At 40.4% G+C, this 18,162-nt stretch overlaps 1 protein-coding gene across 1 annotated transcript in view; it reads right to left on the bottom strand.

Annotated features, from left to right (window-relative positions):
- Window positions 1-18,162, bottom strand: part of polr3b (polymerase (RNA) III (DNA directed) polypeptide B) — a 90,015-nt gene that overhangs the window by 45,072 nt on the left and 26,781 nt on the right. The window contains exons 12-17 of the mRNA XM_060839701.1: window positions 15,233-15,367; window positions 12,391-12,552; window positions 10,271-10,471; window positions 6,564-6,726; window positions 4,083-4,236; window positions 202-276 (exon numbers count right to left, since the gene is read on the bottom strand). Of these exons, the coding sequence (XP_060695684.1) occupies window positions 202-276; window positions 4,083-4,236; window positions 6,564-6,726; window positions 10,271-10,471; window positions 12,391-12,552; window positions 15,233-15,367 (890 nt within the window). The remainder of the gene's footprint in view (window positions 1-201; window positions 277-4,082; window positions 4,237-6,563; window positions 6,727-10,270; window positions 10,472-12,390; window positions 12,553-15,232; window positions 15,368-18,162) is intronic.

The raw sequence follows: 18,162 nt of genomic DNA, 5'->3' as shown, positions 1-18,162 counted from the left end.
AAAAGAACAGGCCAGAAATTTGCTCGCTCCGTAGGGCAATTCTGATTCTCCACCTAACAGGCTCACCCACCCAGTATCCTGGATTGACCCACTGTAGGATTGCAAGGGAAGGAATAAACTGCTACTGCACAGTGTACATTAAGCCACCTATTTCAACAAAAATAAAACACGTTGATGTTCGTAAATTAATATTGAGGTCACCTGTAGCCCTGAGATAGCTCTTCAATATGCTTATTTGTCACTGCTGGTTGTCTGTTCTTCACAATAATGTAGGGCCTAAACAAAATTAAGCAAAGAATTTTTCATTAGGAGCAGCAAATATTCTCCAGGTCAATCAATGACTTTTTCAGAGAAAAGCATTTGGAGAACAAAACTAAATTATTGAAATTCTATTTTAAATCAGTAATAATCAGGTAAAGCGCAAATCTTCATTTTTAGAGCACAAACGCAAGAAGCATGCATACACTAAACTTCAGGCAGTATTATCCAATTTGTACTATCTCCAATGGATTTTACATTTAAGCACAGTCAGTTTTGTCTACAACATGTTTCTTCAATACAAATTGACTTTAACACGAATGAAGAATTTAGACCTTTATTTGTAGAACACACAAACTTTCTTTACCTGTATTGGCTATAACACCAATTCCGACCCCATTAGTTTAAATGGTACGGCTATGCGCAACTTTCTTATAATGGGAGACTGCACGAGAATGGAACTATCACGTTACATCAGAACCGACTGTACAAAAACTAATAGTGATGGACATCAGTCTGGCTACCTTAACCAAGGAGACAACGACAGCCAGGAAAGGTGGAGAAAAGAGGAGCAGATCATTAGTGATTGCAGCTACAATTCTGGACAGACCAGCAACGCAGAATTTAATTTATTCTTTCATAAGATGTCCCTAAACACCCTTGAACTGAGTGGATTCAAAGGTTATTTCAGAGGGTAGTCAAAAGTCAACCACGTTGCTGTGTGCCTGGAGTTGCACATAGGGCACACCTGGTAAGGATGGCAGGTTTCCTACCTGATAAGGGACATTAACTAACTAGAGTGGTTTTCCTTTTGGTTGTGTCTCCTGACACTCCCAAAAGGTTCACATTGCTCAAATGGAGAAGTTCTGTGCATGCATACGCTGAGAAATGCTTTGCCAGATTCAAAAAAAATCATTATAGGTGCCCAAATAAGCACAAAGCAAACAAGACAGAATGATGTTGCAAGCAGGGATCCTATCCATGGTGAGACTTGAAACTATGGCCATAGCCTTAGCCGGAGCCTCTAGATTACTGGCAGAAGTGGGTACTGCAGATGCTGGAGACTAGAGTCAAGATTAGTGTGGTGTTGGAAAAGCACAGCAGGTCAGGCAGCATACGAGGAGCAGGAAAATCGATGTTTCGGTAAAAGCCCTTCATTAGGAACCCTTTCCAGACGAAGGGCCTTTGCCCAAAATGTCGATTTTCCTGCTCCTTGGATGCTGCCTAACCTGCTGTGCTTTTCCAATACCACATTAATCTAGACTCTAGATTACTGGTCCAGTGACATCACCATCTCACTTTAAGCACATGCTATTACTTTCACAGCTTCTCATCCAGTTGCTTGGTAATAATAATCATTAAACCTTCTGGGGTCAAGTAAGTGACTGAATGACAGGGTAGATGGGACTGAACAGAACATATTTTTCCTTTACATCTCCACAAAAATAAATCCACAATGCAGGAAGAATTCACTTCTGTGGGAAGGTGTCCCCCACCAGAAGAAAACAGATGTTAGTGGTAGTTATCCCCAATCCCTTATCTCAGCCTTGGTTCCCATTCCTGTCTCTGCTAATGAGGACTTACAACCATGTCCTTTTCTCTCTCCTGCTCTGCTTCTTCACCAAAAGGCAAAAAAAAATTTTAGTAGTTAGCTCTGTACTTGACACTTTTTAAACGGTCAATTTTATTAGATATTCATTTAAATTAAATACTTTTTGCTTTGGACTATTTTTACCCTGAAATTCATATTTACTGTTATGGCAAACTTTACTTTCTTAAAACATTTCACCAGCTGCCCCTATCATCCATCGAGTGAGAGAAACATTGAAATGTGGCCACCCAAGCTAAAAAGATTGAACAATCCTGTGTTAAAACCAAGTTCAAATCCTTGTTCTAATCTGCATCATACCTTCAAAATTTCAACATCGCCATAATCTTCAAATATTTCCAACCTTTCATTTTTAAAAATAGATTGGCTGATGTCCCCAACCTCAAAATGCAATTTTATATTAACTGCTCAAAACCAGATCAGGTAAACGCAAGGGTGACCACAGCCCATCTTTCAATCAATAGAGAGCACCAGTGAAAATGAGCATACTTGGAAAGGCTTAATGAAAATGAGCAGATTTATGAAAGTGTTTCGGATCTCTGTTTGCAGCGCCTGACATGGGGACATGTATCCCTGCACGCTGTACCACTATCACCGGAGCAACCCTACAAGACAAAGAACGGCATGCAACATCTGATCATCAGCAAGCTCACTATTTGCACAGCAAGCACTAGTACAGAGCAGAAAATAAACAGTAGGTACTCGTATAAAAATAAAGCACAAACACTTCCTCAAGTTTCAATGGGCACATCTTAAAAAGTTAAGTACTGTATCAGAACAATGCAATCCAAGTATAGCATTACAGGATAGGGCAAACAGAAATTCCATTACCTCTCCAACTGTGGAACAAAGTCACAAAACAGAAAGGAATGAGATTTTTCTTTATGAAATAACTTAATAGTATTGAATAGGACTGATAATGCAAATGCAGCATGATGAGTGGGGAAGAGATCAAGAATTTAATATTGCTGCTTGCACTTTTATCCATGAAAGAATAAAACAAATAAGTTGTAATGCTCTGTGACACTTCTGAAAAATTAGTCCTGCATTTGCAATCTAGTTTAGTCTTATTTATTTTGTCTCTGGATGCAAGATGTGTAACAATTATTAGGGCCAAAACTTAATTAATGCAGCTTCCTGAAGCTTTAAACACAAAGTATCAAGGTCGGAACTACTTATCACCCAGAGCTTTAGCTTGATGAACTGTGAAATTTCATTAGATGTCCCCGAATGAACAGGTGCTATACGTCAAGCAACATTCACAGCATTGAAACAGGCTGTTTATGATGTTATGTTTCAGATAAGCCTCTTCCTACTGTTCTTTACCTCATCCAAACTGCTCACCTTTCACTTCTTGTCTCTTGAATATAGCCAATTTTAACAGTTTCAGTTGTCAATGATGGGAGTTCAGCTACTTATGCTCTAAGCTCAAGAATTCCCACTCTGATCCTGCCTGCCTCTCTACTCTCTCTCCTTCTTTAAGAGGTTTTTTAAAACATACCCCACTGACCAAACTTTGGATCGCTTGTCCTATACTGTCTCACACAACTCGGAATCTAACTTTTGTTTGCATTATTCACTTCTTGGAGAGAAATATCTTGGAGTTCCACTTTTTTGTTATTATGGAATCACATGATAAAGGAGAAGGATATTTGGCTCATTGTGCCTGGAATGGCTCTCGCAAAGGGTGATCCAATCAGTCCCACTTTTTGTCCATAGCCCTTCAATTTTTTATTTGGTACCTTAATTAAGTACAAATGCATATGAAAACACAAATAAGTTACCACTGAATCTGCTCTCATCTCAAGCAGTGCATTCCAGATGACTATTTGTCAAGAATTGTAAGAATTTTTCCATTTCTTGATTTCAGATTATTAATACACCTAGAAGCATAAATTGTCCAACACAGCTGCTGCTCCTCCTACACTCTGCACTGCACTTCCTGTGTCCCCAATCCATGGAACAATCACCACACTTCTATTCTCAAAATCCCTCTTCATGGAAACTCTCCGCGACCTCTCTCTCAATCTTGTCCTGTTTCTCCTTAAATCCAGTCTTATTATGAAAAGCTTTACTAAATAAAATGGGGAAGATTCACACATTGTCGTTGTCTTAGATGAACTGTACGGAATGTGAAGATACTCTACATGCTACCAACAGGATTAACAGAGCTTTGCCATAAGTTGCTCAAGTGATTAACCAGTGTTTTTAATACCTGCAAAGTCTGCCTCCATCAGAAGAAATATAAACACAGCGATCTGTCAGATTTGTAGAGATAGAAACAAATTCATTGATGTATCCTGCTCGGCGCATCAAACGGAACGTCTTCACCAGTTTCTGATGATCGTGTATCACACCCAAGATGTTACCTTTTGAGGTCAGTACAGAGAGGGAGAGATTACATTAAGATTGTAGGCATTGAATATAATTACAAAATAGATGCAGGCCATTCAGCCCACTGCAGGTGTGACAACTCTTTGAACAAGCTACTTAATCCCACTATACCCTCCCCATAATTCTAAAACTTAACCCCGTTCCATACATGCTCAATCATCATGGAAGTTCCTACAAAGTCAAATTCGACTACTTTCAAGGATTTCCAACCCTAACAAACCTTTGTGCCAAAAAGAAAAAGACTTCCCATTTTCTTTCTCATTCTTTTTTCAATTATTTTAGACACCAAATATTTTAGATCAAGTCCCTCTGGTTACTGATCCATCTGACAAAGGAAAAACAAATTGCTTTTTCACACTATCAGAATCCCTCAATTTTCAATTCCTCAATCAGATCTCTATTTAATCTTTTCTACTGAAAGGAGAACAGCTCTAGCTGCTGCGATCTCCCCACAAAACTGAAGTTTTTCAACCCCAATATCACTATGGTAAATTTTCCCAACCTATGAGACCCTGACCTCCTTCCTAAAGTGTCATGCTCAGAGATGTTTAAAATATTTCAGCTGAGGCCTCACGAGTAATTCTTAAAACCTCTGCAATTATTTTTATTCAAAATCTCTATTCACAATGCCAGGTATCTCAAAGGCTTTCTTAAGCACCTGATCAATTTGCCCAGTCGCCTTCAAGGATTTGTAACTTTGTACTTCCTTCTGGCCCTAACATCCCAACCCCTCAGGACAGATGTTCCCTCTACTCTTTCCACTATTCAGAGACTTGGTCAAGATGTTGACAGAGACATGGAAGGAAATTATCCCGTTGGCCTGAGCACTGTTTTTGTGTTGCAGTCATCAACGTGCTTGATACGGTAATAGTGGAAGAAATTAAGTCAACACAGAGTGTTCCACTTTCAAAATTATGCAAGATGCTCACAGACGAGGGTGTTGTGGTGTAAAGCTCTACCCCTTTTTCAATTGGAGAGGTTTGATGTTCAACAGAGTTATTTCTTTTCATATCTTCTGAATTTCTTCAGACTTTCAAACAAGGAATTTGTTTAACAACTTTAGTCACATTCACGGTCATACAGCATGGAAACAGACCCTTCGGTCCAAACAGTCCATGCCAAACATAATCCCAAACTAAAACTAGTCCCACCTGCCTGTGCTTGGCCCATATCCCTCCAAACATTTCTTATTCACATACTTATCTAAATGTCCTTTAATTGTTCATGCATCTACTACTTGAAGTTCATTCCACAGGAAGTTCATTCCAGACACAAGCCACTCTGTAAAAAGAATTGCCCCTCGTGTCTTTTTTAAGTCTTTCTCCTCTCACATTAAAAATATGCCCCCTAGTCTTGAAATCCCCCACCGTAGGGAAAGCACACTGGCTATTCACTTTATCTACACCCCTCATGATTTTATAAACCTCAATAAAAGGTCACCTCTCAACCTCCTACAATCCAGTGAAAGTAGTCCCAACCTATCCAGGCTCTCCTTTTAACTCAAACCCTCCATATTCCCGGCAACATCCTGGTAAATCTCTTCTGAACCTTCTCCAGCTTAATAATATCCTTCCTATAACTTTGCTAAAATCTTTGGCTCCTCTTGTTATTTACACAAAAGGAGCAGGAAAACAAAAAGAGCATTTAACATCAAAAGATCACAATCTGCATAAAATGATTGTTGCCTACTCAATGCAGAAAAAAAACCCCTACCACAAGCCAAGAAATGCAAAGATAATGAAGGACACTTATCTGTTAAAATATTCACATTAAAACAAGCTTTTAATACCGAATACTATGAATAGGCAATAAATACACAGATAGAGTGTGTCCAAAGCCATTAGTGAATAAAATACCAGAAGAGCTTATTCTCTCAAACAGCAATCCATTTCCCAAAAACAACATACCATAATAGCTGCAAATGTTAACTGAGCTGCCAGAATAAATATGATCACTTTAAAAGAGGAGGGCGTTTAACATCAAAATTTATAGTGGGACATGGGGAGGCTGCCCGGTCCCACCCTCATCCTGATGCCAAGCTGCACCTCAGGGAAATATAGCAAAGATATTAGAAATTCAGTCCAGATCCTTACAAAGTTTGAGAAGAGTCACATGCAATGAGTTTGGGACAAATTCGAACTGAAGATCATACAACATAAAGTACAATGTTGAGAACAGTCTGGGTAACATTTGGGGATACTTTAGGTGTTCTATGGCACAAGCCAAGTGTTAGCCTTTTTAGTAAGTCCCCTATGAACTCATACTGATTGTAAGGAGCAGAACCAAGTTAAGAGTTGCTTACCATTGAGAAATACAATGAACACACTTGGATATGACAGTTCCTCCCCACAGAGCAGATTTACATCTTCAACACCAAGATTAAAGGCGAGTTTAATTATGGGGCTATCTTCCATATCTGTTGTGATGTGGGTCATCAAAGCCAGATTTTTCACCAAACCGCAAGCCTGCATTTACAGCAGAAACAAACGCCGTGATGTTACAACAGAAACTACAAATTGTTCACTTGCACTGTGAAGAGAGGCAGGCCTGATCCAGGATAAAAATATTTTACCACTTGGACTATAGCAGAGTTCAGGAAAATTCAAGCCCCTCACACCTCTAAGTGAATAGTCCTGATGGTTAAATTTAAAATCCCATTCTTATATACAGAGTAGGCCTTAAAATGAAGAACTGTTACAGGGATGGGTTGAATGTTGAATCATTATTGGATTCTGTAATGAGGGGACTTAAAAGTGTGGATACCTGTTGTAGGAAAACAAATCAGAGCAAAAATTATGAATTCAGGTGACTGGCCACAATTTTCCATCCAAAAGAATGGAATTTAGTTAAGTACGTAATGGAAGAATATGTTGATAAGGTGATAAAGCTGCTGAGTGTGATGTTTCTTGGTCTGGTGGTAATACAAAACTGTGAACAGGACTCAGGTTGCAAAGTGATATAGATAGGACAACTGATAATTGAATGGGCAACACAGTGGCAGTTGGAATATAATGTCGGGCAGTAAAAGGTTACTCACCTTAGTCGTTAGAAGTCGAAAATTACAATGTTTTAAGATGTGAAATTTGGAACAGTTGTTTCTTGGAGGGATGTAGATGGACTTGTACAAGGAACATAAAACATGCATGCAGGTGTAGCAAGCAATGAATAAGATAAATGACACATTAGCCTTTATTGCAAAGGGACTGGAGTACAATTGGGTATATGGTGAAAAACAAGACTCTTAGGGGCTTGACAGGATGCAAGTCATGCGGACAAGTGTTTCCCCACATGGGAATGTCTAGGACCAGATGGCATGTTCTGAAAGTAAAGGGTTGCCCATTTAAGAGAGTCGAAGAGGAATTTCTTCTTTCAGATGGTAGCGAATCTATAAAATTCGTTACCACACAGAGGGGTGAAGAGCTGGGTTGATATGTATATTAAGGGTTGAAATTGACAGTTTTAATCAGTAAGGGAATCAAAGGTTAAAGGGGAAATGGCAGCAAAGTGAATTAAAAATCAGATCAGCTATCATAGCTTTGATGAGCAGAGCAAAATCAATGGGCCGAATGGCCTACTTTCTGCTCCTGTGTCTTATGGTCTAAAAATAAGAAATTTTAAATCACCACAAAGGTGGTGTCGCAGAGGATTATCGGGTTTGAACTGCTCTTCCTCAGAGAGCACTGGATAAACTCAATATTCGCTCATTGAACAAATTCAAGGTAGAGTCCGGCAGATACATGATTGACAAGTGAGTTAAGGGTTATCTGGCCGGATCGGAAATGTAGTTAAAGGTCAAAATCAGATCAACCAAGATCTATTGAATGAGTCAGCAGGCTTCAGAGAGCAAGCGTCACATTCATGTTGCTAATTTTCAGGATCTTGTGTGTTTATGATGGCACAATGTACAGTTTTGGTTTCAATATCCAAGGAAGGAGATTGTTATATTGAAATCCCTAAGAGAACAGAGATGTCTTTTTTTGAAAAGCTGACTAAATTGGATCTTATTCCTCTAAATCCTAGCAAGTAAGAGGCAATTGTACTGGAAAACATAAGCTTCTGAAGGGGTTTTACAGAATTTACACAGAATCACTGGTCGACTGTGGAGAATCTAGAACACAGCATAGATTCATACAACACAGGAACAGACTCTTTAGTCTAATTCATCAGACATCCTAAAATGATCTAGTCTTATTTGCTAGCATTTGGCCTATTATCCCTCTAAACCCCACATGTATCTGTCCAGATGCTTTTTAAATGTTGTAATTGTACCTGCCTCCATCATCATCTCTTTCCATACATTCAACACCCCCTGCCTGAAGAAGTTTCCCCCAGGTCCCCTTAAGTTTTTCCCCTAACATCTTAAACCCCTGCCCTCTCACCCTATCCATGCTCTTCATGATTTATTAAATCTCAGTAAAGGTCACCCCTCAGCCTCAGAGGCTCCAGGAAAAAAAGCACCAGCCTATTTTGCCTTTGACGTAGGCCAGACAGACAGACATTGTTTTTTTAAAATTGACTTGAGATGTATGAACCTGTGCTGTAGGCAGACCCACAAATGCCATTAGAGATGGAATTCCAGGATTTTGATCTAATGACACTGAAGGAATGGCAACATATGTTCAAGTCAGGATGGTGAATGGCTTTGAGGAGATCTTGCTGGTTATGGTATTCCCATGAAACTAGTGCCTTTGTCCTTCTAGATAGCAATGCTCATGGGTTTAGAAGGTGCTGCCTAAGGGTCTTTGATGAATTTCTGCAGTGCATTTTGCAAATCTCATTCCCAGGATGGCAGGGTATTTACAGCAGAGTACTGCAAGGGTTACAGCTGGTCACAATCTATATCAATGATTTGGATGTGGGGAACATTTGCAATATTTCCAAATTTTGGATATAAGTTTGCTCACTGAGCTGGAAGGCGAGATGTTTCGTTACCATAATAGGTAACATCTTCAGTGAGCCTCCAAGTGAAGCACTGGTGGTGTAGCCCGCTTTCTATTTATATGTTTGAGTTTCCTTGGGTTGGTGATGTTATTTCCTATCGTGATGTCATTTCCTGTTCTTTCTGTCAGGGAGTGGTAGATGGGATCCAAGTCAGTATTTGTTGATGGAGTTCCGGTTGGAATACCATGCTTCTAGGAATTCTTGTGCGTGTCTCAGTTTGGCTTGTCTTAGGATAGATGTGTCATCCCAGCTGAAGTGGTGTCCTTCCTCAACTGTATCTATCAACAAACACATTGATTTGGATTCCATCTACCACCCTCTGAGAAAAAGAACAGGAAATTCTATCGCCATAGGAAATGATGTCACCACAGGAAATGATATCACCAACCCAAGGAAACTCAAACATACAAACAGAAAGCAGACTACACCACCAGTGCTTCATTCAGAGGCTCACTGAAGATTTTACCCAGTATGGTGACGAAACCTCTGAAAACAAACCTTCCAGCTCAGTGAGCAAACCTACATCCAGAACCTTAACCCGAGCTATAAATCTTCTCAAAAACTAGTTATTTCCAAAATTTGCTGATGCCACGAAACTAGGTGAGAATGGGAATTGTGAAGACCACCGCAAGCAAGTTCCAAGTAAAACTGATTGGACAGGCTAAGTGAAAGGGCAAGAACATGGCTGAAGGAATATATTATGAATCAATGTGAAATTATCCACTTTGATAGGAAAAGCAACATTGTGGGTCTACCTGCAGCAAATGGACTGAAGCAATTCAAGAAAACAGCTCATTATCACTTTGTCAAGGGCATCTAGGTATGGATAATAAATGTGTAGAATCCATGTAATCATTGAATCTTAACTCTCAGCAGGTGACCATTTGATCCAGTGTGCTTGTGTCAACTCACTGAAAGATTGATACAACAATTCACATACCCTTACTCTTTCCCCTGTAAATTGCTACCCTGTAAGCATTGTTGATAATATTGCATTCACAATTTCAGTTGAATGGGAATTTTTCATATAACACACAGGTTTAAAAATCTCAAAGCTGGAATATTTACCTCTCCTTCAGGTGTGTCTGATGGGCACAACATCCCCCATTGTGATGGCTGAAGCGATCTGGGGCCACTCACTTTTCTGGTCTTTTCAAACTGAGAGGAAATCCTGGTCATCATACCCAGGGCAGCAATATAAGACAAACGAGACAACACCTGAGTAACACCCTGACGGTCCATTTTGAATCTTTTGAGAGACCAATTCCCCTACAAGAGATTAAATAGTGGAACACTTCGAGAATAGTACCATAGAGGCAAAATTCCTAAACAAGTCACAAGTTAGGGAAGAAGCAAGAAAATTGTATTCAAATATAAAAAGACAATGTGATGTTACATGAAACAGCTCTTTCCATAATTGTAGATAATTGCTCAGGAAAAGAATAGTGCATGTGGAAAGATCCAGAACACATTCAAGCTTATGTTTCAGGGCCCACTAGCAATTCTGCTGTCACTCTTACCCTCTCTCCCAGAATTACAACAGGACTCCCCTTGTCCTCATTTTCTGCCATTTTCCCTATCTCCAGTGTTTTTAACGTATGTTCAATTTAATATACTCTATTTGCTGCTTACAATGGGGTCTCCTCAATAGTGGGAGACCGCTTTGCGGAACACTCCCATTCAGTCCGCAAGCATGACCCTGACTTTCCTTTTACGTACCATTTTAATTCATTACCTTACTCTGACACTAACATTTCTGTCCTTAGTCTTTTGCATTATTCTAGGGAAGTTCAATGAAAGCTTGAAGAACAGCATCTCACCTTTCAATTAGTCACTTTACAGCCTTTCAATCTCAACATTACACTTCACAACTAAGCCGTAAAGTTCCTCTGCCCATTTGGTTTGCTTTTCATTGCACATTCTGCTTTCTATCTTAACTTATGCTCAGACAGCAACACACCGGTTCTCGATGCATGCTTTGTTTCTTATCTTGCCCCATCACCAAAGCTTTTGGGCCAGGACAACTAAATGTTCTGTCATTCAGTCTCTCATCTTGCACCATCTTCCTCTGCCCACAGCCCATTCAGGTCAGGGGTTCCCAAAGTGGGAGTCAGGACCCCAAGTGGGGTTTGGAAGGCAAATATTTTGGGTCTGGAGTTGAAGTAGCAATGGCTGCCACGGAGCTCTGATGAAGTAATTATATCTGTGCCCTGTCCCTACTCTGCATTCCCACTCTGTTCAGTTTCCACACAGGAGTCTTGACAATTTTCAAGCCTTGATATGGAGTTTTGGGGGGGGGGGGGGGGGGAGAGAAAGAGGCAGGGAGTGGAACCACATGCCTTTTACATCTCTAATTTTCCCTGAGTTCAGATGAAAAACAATTGGCCTGAAATACTTCTCTACTGCTGCCCAATCTAAGTATTTCCCGCATGATATGTTTTTATTGCTGAAGTCCAGCATCCCCAGTATTCTGCTTATCCAGTAAGCAGATTTGGGCATCACTATTAAGGTTGACATTTATTACTTCTTTTGTTTGCCATGTGGTGAGTGTGGTGGTGCACCTTTTTGAGCAGGTTTGAAATGATAAAGTAGCCAGTAAACCAATTTGCACCCAAGATTAGTGTGGTGCTGGTCAGCATCTGAGGAGTAGGAAAATCGATGTTTCGGGCAAAAGCCCTTCATCAGGAATGTAGAGAGAGGAGGAGAACTTCTTCAATGTAGGCATCTTTGGAAGAGGCTTTGCAGTATTGTTGAAATCAACTAGGAGAAAGCGAGGACTGCAGATGTTGGAGATCAGAGTTGAGAATATGTGGTTATTTAGCTGGGTTTAATTGTTTTGGATGCAAATTGGCAGAACTGAGTACTGTAGATACTGGAGATTAGAGTCAAGATTAGAGTGGCGCTGGAAAAGCACAGCAGGTCAGGCAGCATCCAAGGAGCAGGAAAATCAATGTTTCGCACAGGAGCCCTTCATCAGGAAATGTCGATTCTCCTACTCCTCGGCTGCTGCCCGACCTGTTGCGCTTTTCCAGCGCCGCTCTAATCTTGACTCTAATCTACAGTATCTACAGTACTCAATTCTGCCAATTTGCATCCAAAACAATTAAACCCAGCTAAATAACTTTTTGAGAAATAAAACAAAACTCAAAGAATTACAGGTCAACCACAAAGGAACACAAAGTGCTTACGGTTGATATGGCATTAACCATGCCATTAGTGATCTGGTCTTGCCGCATGTGCTTCACAACATCAAACTGGGCTGCCCGCTGCTTGGGAATTATCTGGTCAGCAATCTTCTTCAGCTCAGAATTGAACTTTTTGAACAAATCTTCAAAAAGCAGAGACAGAAGCTGTAGAACAGAAGAGGAAGGAATGAAAGCAGAGCTAGAGCTTACTAGGAGAGGGGGAATGAAGAGTCCACGATAACATTCATATTAGGTTTCACTTTTGGTTTCCATAAATCTGGTATGCTTTAGAAATAATTAGTTCATCTGCAAACAGCTAGTCAATGGTATTAACATATATGAAAAACAATTACATATTTAATATAGAAATTAAAATATCCATCGCTAATTAGCTTAATGTCAGGGAATCCTAATTAGGTACCTCGAGATCCTCTATTTATCTTTGAAACCTTCCGAGTGCCAATTCTCTTTTCACATAACCCAGTTGTGAATTTAAAGACAGGAGGGCAGATTTAATTACATTAGTGGAGTGGGGAGGATTAGACAATCTCCAAAGTCAACGTTTTATTCTTTTGTCACTGGGGAAATCCCTTGCTTTCCAGGGTGCCCTGATTTTGGGACCATTCCATATCTCTCACCAACAAAGCGAGCAGCTTTAAGACAAAAACTGCTGGCAAAGAATAGGGAAATGCTGAGGAAATAATGAACACATTAAAAAACACAGAATATTAAGGTGAAAGATTAAACCAGAAAACTGGCAGGTTCTACAAACATCTCCACTGGCTCCAAGCCTATCAAATCTCTAGTGGTGAAAGACTTAAGGCAGGACTATGGAATTAGGCTCAGTTAGCTGCCCTACTCTTATCTACAAGCTAATGCAGATTCTGATTTGCTCCATCCCATGTGGTCTGGAATTAAAACTCATTGTCTCTATAAATTTGAACACAGCATCCTTTATTCCATTACATTCCCAATATAGAAGCAATGCCTCCCTCTTTGGGCTATTCAGTATCATCTCACAACCCAATTTTCTCAAATGCACTTCTGTAATCTAACTTCAAAATGACAATGTCTAGATATTTTAAAATCCACTGTCGCACTGAAAATCATTAAGAGTTTAAACAGAGATATAAATCAGAAGTTGCACCAGTACACATAGGAATGAAACATCCGAGCAGACTAGGTTTGGGGGTGGGTACATTTTTAAAAGGGGTCTCCCTATGAGAAGGTCATGAATATTTGGATTTTCCTTCCCCAGAGAGCAGTGGAGAAAGTCATTGAATATTTTTAAGGCAGAGACAGATGTATTCTCAGCCAACATGGGAGTCAGAAGCTATCATGGGTAAATGGAAACATGGAGTCAAGGCCACAGTCAGATCAAATACGGTCTAGTTGAACAACAGAGCAGGTTTGAGGGATTAAATGGCTATTTCTGCTTCTAATTTGTGTTCCTATTTAGCCAAACTGAATTCAAATAAACTACAGCCAAAGAATTCTTAGTGTGACTATTTTATATTTATTGACAAAATAAACGTAAAATCCCATTACCTTCAACATCTAATTTGATTGTCTCAACATTACATCTTAATTATTATATTCCACCATCTTTTTTTTATATTATATGGTTTTGTTAGGTCGATTGAGAAATGGAAGTTGGCCATGGTACCAGGAATAATTCTCCTGCTCCAATGCAATGGCTCTATTCGATCTTAGATAGAGCCTCAGTTTAATATCTCATCCAAAAGACAGCACTACCAAAAGTGCAGTGCTCCCTCAGTCTCACACTGGAGTCTTAGTCTTGATTATCACATGCTTAAGTCCAAGAATAGGACTTGAACCTGGGACTTTGTGGTTCAGAGGGAAGAGTACTATCCACTGAGCCGTAGCTGACACACTTTTCTCAGGGTTTGATTTCTTTAGGGCATATACCTTACATGGTCGAGCATGAAGAGACAGGGGGTGAGGTAGAAATGAGAGAGAGGAGCAGACATGAACTCCTAGACTCTAATCTCTGCCAGGGAGACAAATGACTGTTTCTCAACAGGACTAACTAAGAAGTCCGATTCCTTAATATTTACAATTTCAATGTTTCTATTTCACTGAAACTGGTGATCACACAGTAGAGGTGCTGGCAAGGTAGGGAGGCAGGGGAGAGAAGGGATAAGAATCAGACTGGAGGGTGTCAGGTCAACAGAAAATGGCCTGGTGATAAATCAGGTTTGGAGTGTACTGGGGTGGGAGGAGGAACAAAAATTGTGGCCTACTGGGAAGGGGAATACAGCATTGGCTTGTTGCAGAGGATTATGGATTCTGTTGAGGGCCTCTGTGGTGGCCACACCAGGTCGTTAGGCAGAACATTTATATAGTGAGGAAAATAAAATGGCTCTTTTCTCTTACATAGTATTTACACTACAGAAACGGGCTATTCAGCCCATTGGGTCCATACTAGCATACTGAGAAAAAACAGGAGGAAATATGCCAATTTTGAAGAACAGGATTTTTATCTCGACCTAAGGCCATAATGTAAAAGTGACCTGATATAAATTGATGCAGTGTAACAAACTGATATCTCAAGACTTTCTCAACATGGCTCAAACCTGACATGAAGAACACGTGTAACACTTCTACCTTTTACACTGCTTGGCCCCAAATGGAGCTGTCAATTCATGCAGAGCATTAGGACACTGAGCTCGGCCCTCATCTTGAACCCCCAGTTTTTGGGATCAATTGGACTGGAGGAATCAATAGTTGCATTACACAAAAAACTATCCAAACAGGAATGGGAGAATAATGGTTACTTGATAGAAAAAGGTTAAAGGGAAGAGAGATGAGGAACCAAACTCACCTGCCCAGCCAGCTCCAAACGCTTGTTACCGTAATAATCTCTGTCATCAACTTTGTTAGCCCCTTGGGCTAGAATCACCCTGCGTACCATCACAGCAGTATAGATACACTTTGCACGGAAGTTGAATTCTTTGACCTACAGGAGAAGAACAAGCTTTTGTTTTAAGGTACCCTCTGTAAGCTTCAAACACTTTAGAACCAACGAGTTGCATGTGAAGTGCACCCGTGTTGAAAACCAATTGAAAGACAGTAGATAGAATGAATCATGAAGGAAGCCATTTAGTGTATGCGTGTGCGCTAGCCTTTTAAACAAGTGATCAATTAGTCCCATTCCTCTTAACAACCTTGGAAATTATTCCCCTGGATTCATTTACGAATTTCCTCTTAAAAACTACTGAATCTGCTTCCACTGCCCATTCTGAAGGAACATAGGTCATGGGGTAAATAGAAACTCCCATCGCTCTGGGCTGGTCCTCTCACCAACTGCTTTTAAGGAGTCTCCTCAGATTACCAATCCCAGCAACCACTGGAAACAATGCCTCCCCATTTACTTTATAAGAAGCTCTGTTTTTATTTAGAGGTAGAATGCTAATTAGGATGGCTGACAGCACTCTCATACTGAGGCACAGCCTCTGATAATTTAGAACAGCTCACTACACACTGGCGAACTTCACCATGGGTCTTTCTAGCAATGATCAGGGACAAAAAAAAATTCTACAGAGTTGCATATAGGGGCAACAGCAATATTTACAACTCATTGTAGAGAGCTCTACACATCCCTCATCCCATGAAATGTATCTGCGTGGAATCTGACTGCATCTAACAGTTTGTCAGAGTTTGCTTGCCAAAGGCCTGGTTAGGTTCTGACACTTTTGATGTCAGCACTAAGGAAATACAAGTTGTTTTAAGAATCCCCACAAATGACTTTCAGACAGTATGAAACAGAATGCTGGAGAAAATTAGCAGGTATGGCAGCCTCTGTGGAGAGAAACAGTTAACATTTCAAGCCTGGTATGACTTCTTCGGAATTAATTTGAACAAGAAATTTGACACCAAGTCACTTAAGTACATATGAGTCCAGGTGACCAAAAGCTTTGTGAAAGAGGTAGATTTTAGATTAGACTTACAGTGTGGAAACAGGCCCTTCGGCCCAACAAGTCCACACCGACCCGCCGAAGCGCAACCCACCCATACCCCTTACCTAACACTACGGGCAATTTAGCATGGCCAATTCACCTGACCCGCACATCTTTGGACTGTGGGAGGAAACCAGAGCACCCGGAGGAAACCCACGCAGACACAGGGAGAACGTGCAAACTCCACACAGTCAGTCGCCTGAGTCGGGAATTGAACCCGGGTCTACAGGCACTGTGAGGCAGCAGTGCTAACCACTGTACCACCGTGCCGCCCACTAAGGGCAAATTTTAAGGGCAAATTAAAGGAGGAAAAAGATTTTTGCGAAGGAAACAATACTAGGGTCAGCAATGAAAGTCAAGAATGTACAAAACATCAGAATTAGACACATGCAGAGATCTCAGGGTTGTAGGGCTGAAGGGAATGAGTGAGATAGGGGGAAGGCTAAGAAGAGATTTGCATATGAAGATTTAGGTGCCATGATGGCTCAATGGTTAGCACTGCGCCCTCTCAGTGCCAGGAACCCGGATTCAATTCCAGCCTCGGGCAACTGTCTGTGCGGAGTTTGCCTATTCTCCCCATGTTCGCGGGGTGCTCCAGTTTCCTCCCAAAGATACATAGGTCAGGTGGACTGGCCATGCTAAATTGCTCGTAGTGTTAGGTGCATTAGTCAGAGAGAAATGGGTAGGTAGGTTACTCTCTGGAGGGTCGGTGTGCAACTGTTGGGCCAAATGGCCCGTTTCCATACTGTAGGAAATCTAGTCTTAAAAAAAACACTCAAATCAGGATACTTCCAGGGGGAGAACCAACGTAGGTCAGCAAGCTGATGGTGAACCGGATTTTACCCAAGTTAGAAAAGGGCAACAGAGCTTTGGATTGTCACATTTAGGAGGCAGAAAGTAGCAGGTCTATCAAGAACGTTTTAAATTAACCAAGTCTATCAAAACATGGCTGAAGGTCTCAGTAGACGATCCAAAACCAATTGTTGACTTACGCTATCAGCTGCAGAATGGCTGTTTTATACTACAGCTGCCCTTTGCTGTGGAAAAAGGGCACTACAGACAACGGTGTGGCTGCTTCTGACTGCTGACCTTGGCAGGTATTCATAAACAAAGGACATTCAGCATTATTATAGATACACCAAAGGAATACCATAAGAATTTGAGGGCTAAATCATTCAAAGAGACTACTGTGGGAATGGAAGGGCTGCACTGACTCCAAAGTCTTTTATCCAGCCTGAAATTTGCTTTCGGGTTACTATACATTCATTTAAGCAAATGAAGCAGTGATAAAAACGATCCACCAACTAAGATGCTGCTGACCTCATGAAGTTTAAGACAATATAAGCTCATTTCAAAAGGTTTTTCAAAAAAAAAGTTGTTCCTTTACTTAAGTTGCAATGAGTAAGTGCAGGATCATTTTAATTGGTTAACTAGAGTCTGCTGTTGATTGTTAATAGAATGGGTAACTATAGGAACATTTGTTACATTACAGAACTGCCCACAATGTGAAAGGAAACAGCTTCGGCACTAGAATCATTCAAATAGCTTTTGTTTCACTGACTCCAAATTAAAAGAACTGTGCGCATTTTGTAAGAGATTAAAACGTAGACATAAATATATATAATATATATGTGTGAGAGAGTGAGAGAGAGAAAGAGAGAAAAGAGGTTTTATCAAATAAATTTGTAAAACAGAAATATTTTCTCTAATCAGTTTCTATAAACTGCTAAGTTTGACTTTTCTACTAAAATAAATGGTAAAATAAAAGTTCCAAAGTGCTTTAGATATCCGTTTC

The sequence above is a fragment of the Hemiscyllium ocellatum genome, chromosome 19 (assembly GCF_020745735.1).
Source record: "Hemiscyllium ocellatum isolate sHemOce1 chromosome 19, sHemOce1.pat.X.cur, whole genome shotgun sequence".
NCBI classification, from domain to species: domain Eukaryota; kingdom Metazoa; phylum Chordata; class Chondrichthyes; order Orectolobiformes; family Hemiscylliidae; genus Hemiscyllium; species Hemiscyllium ocellatum.
Note: the sequence above shows the minus strand (reverse complement) of the source record. Positions and strands in the feature narration are given on the sequence as shown.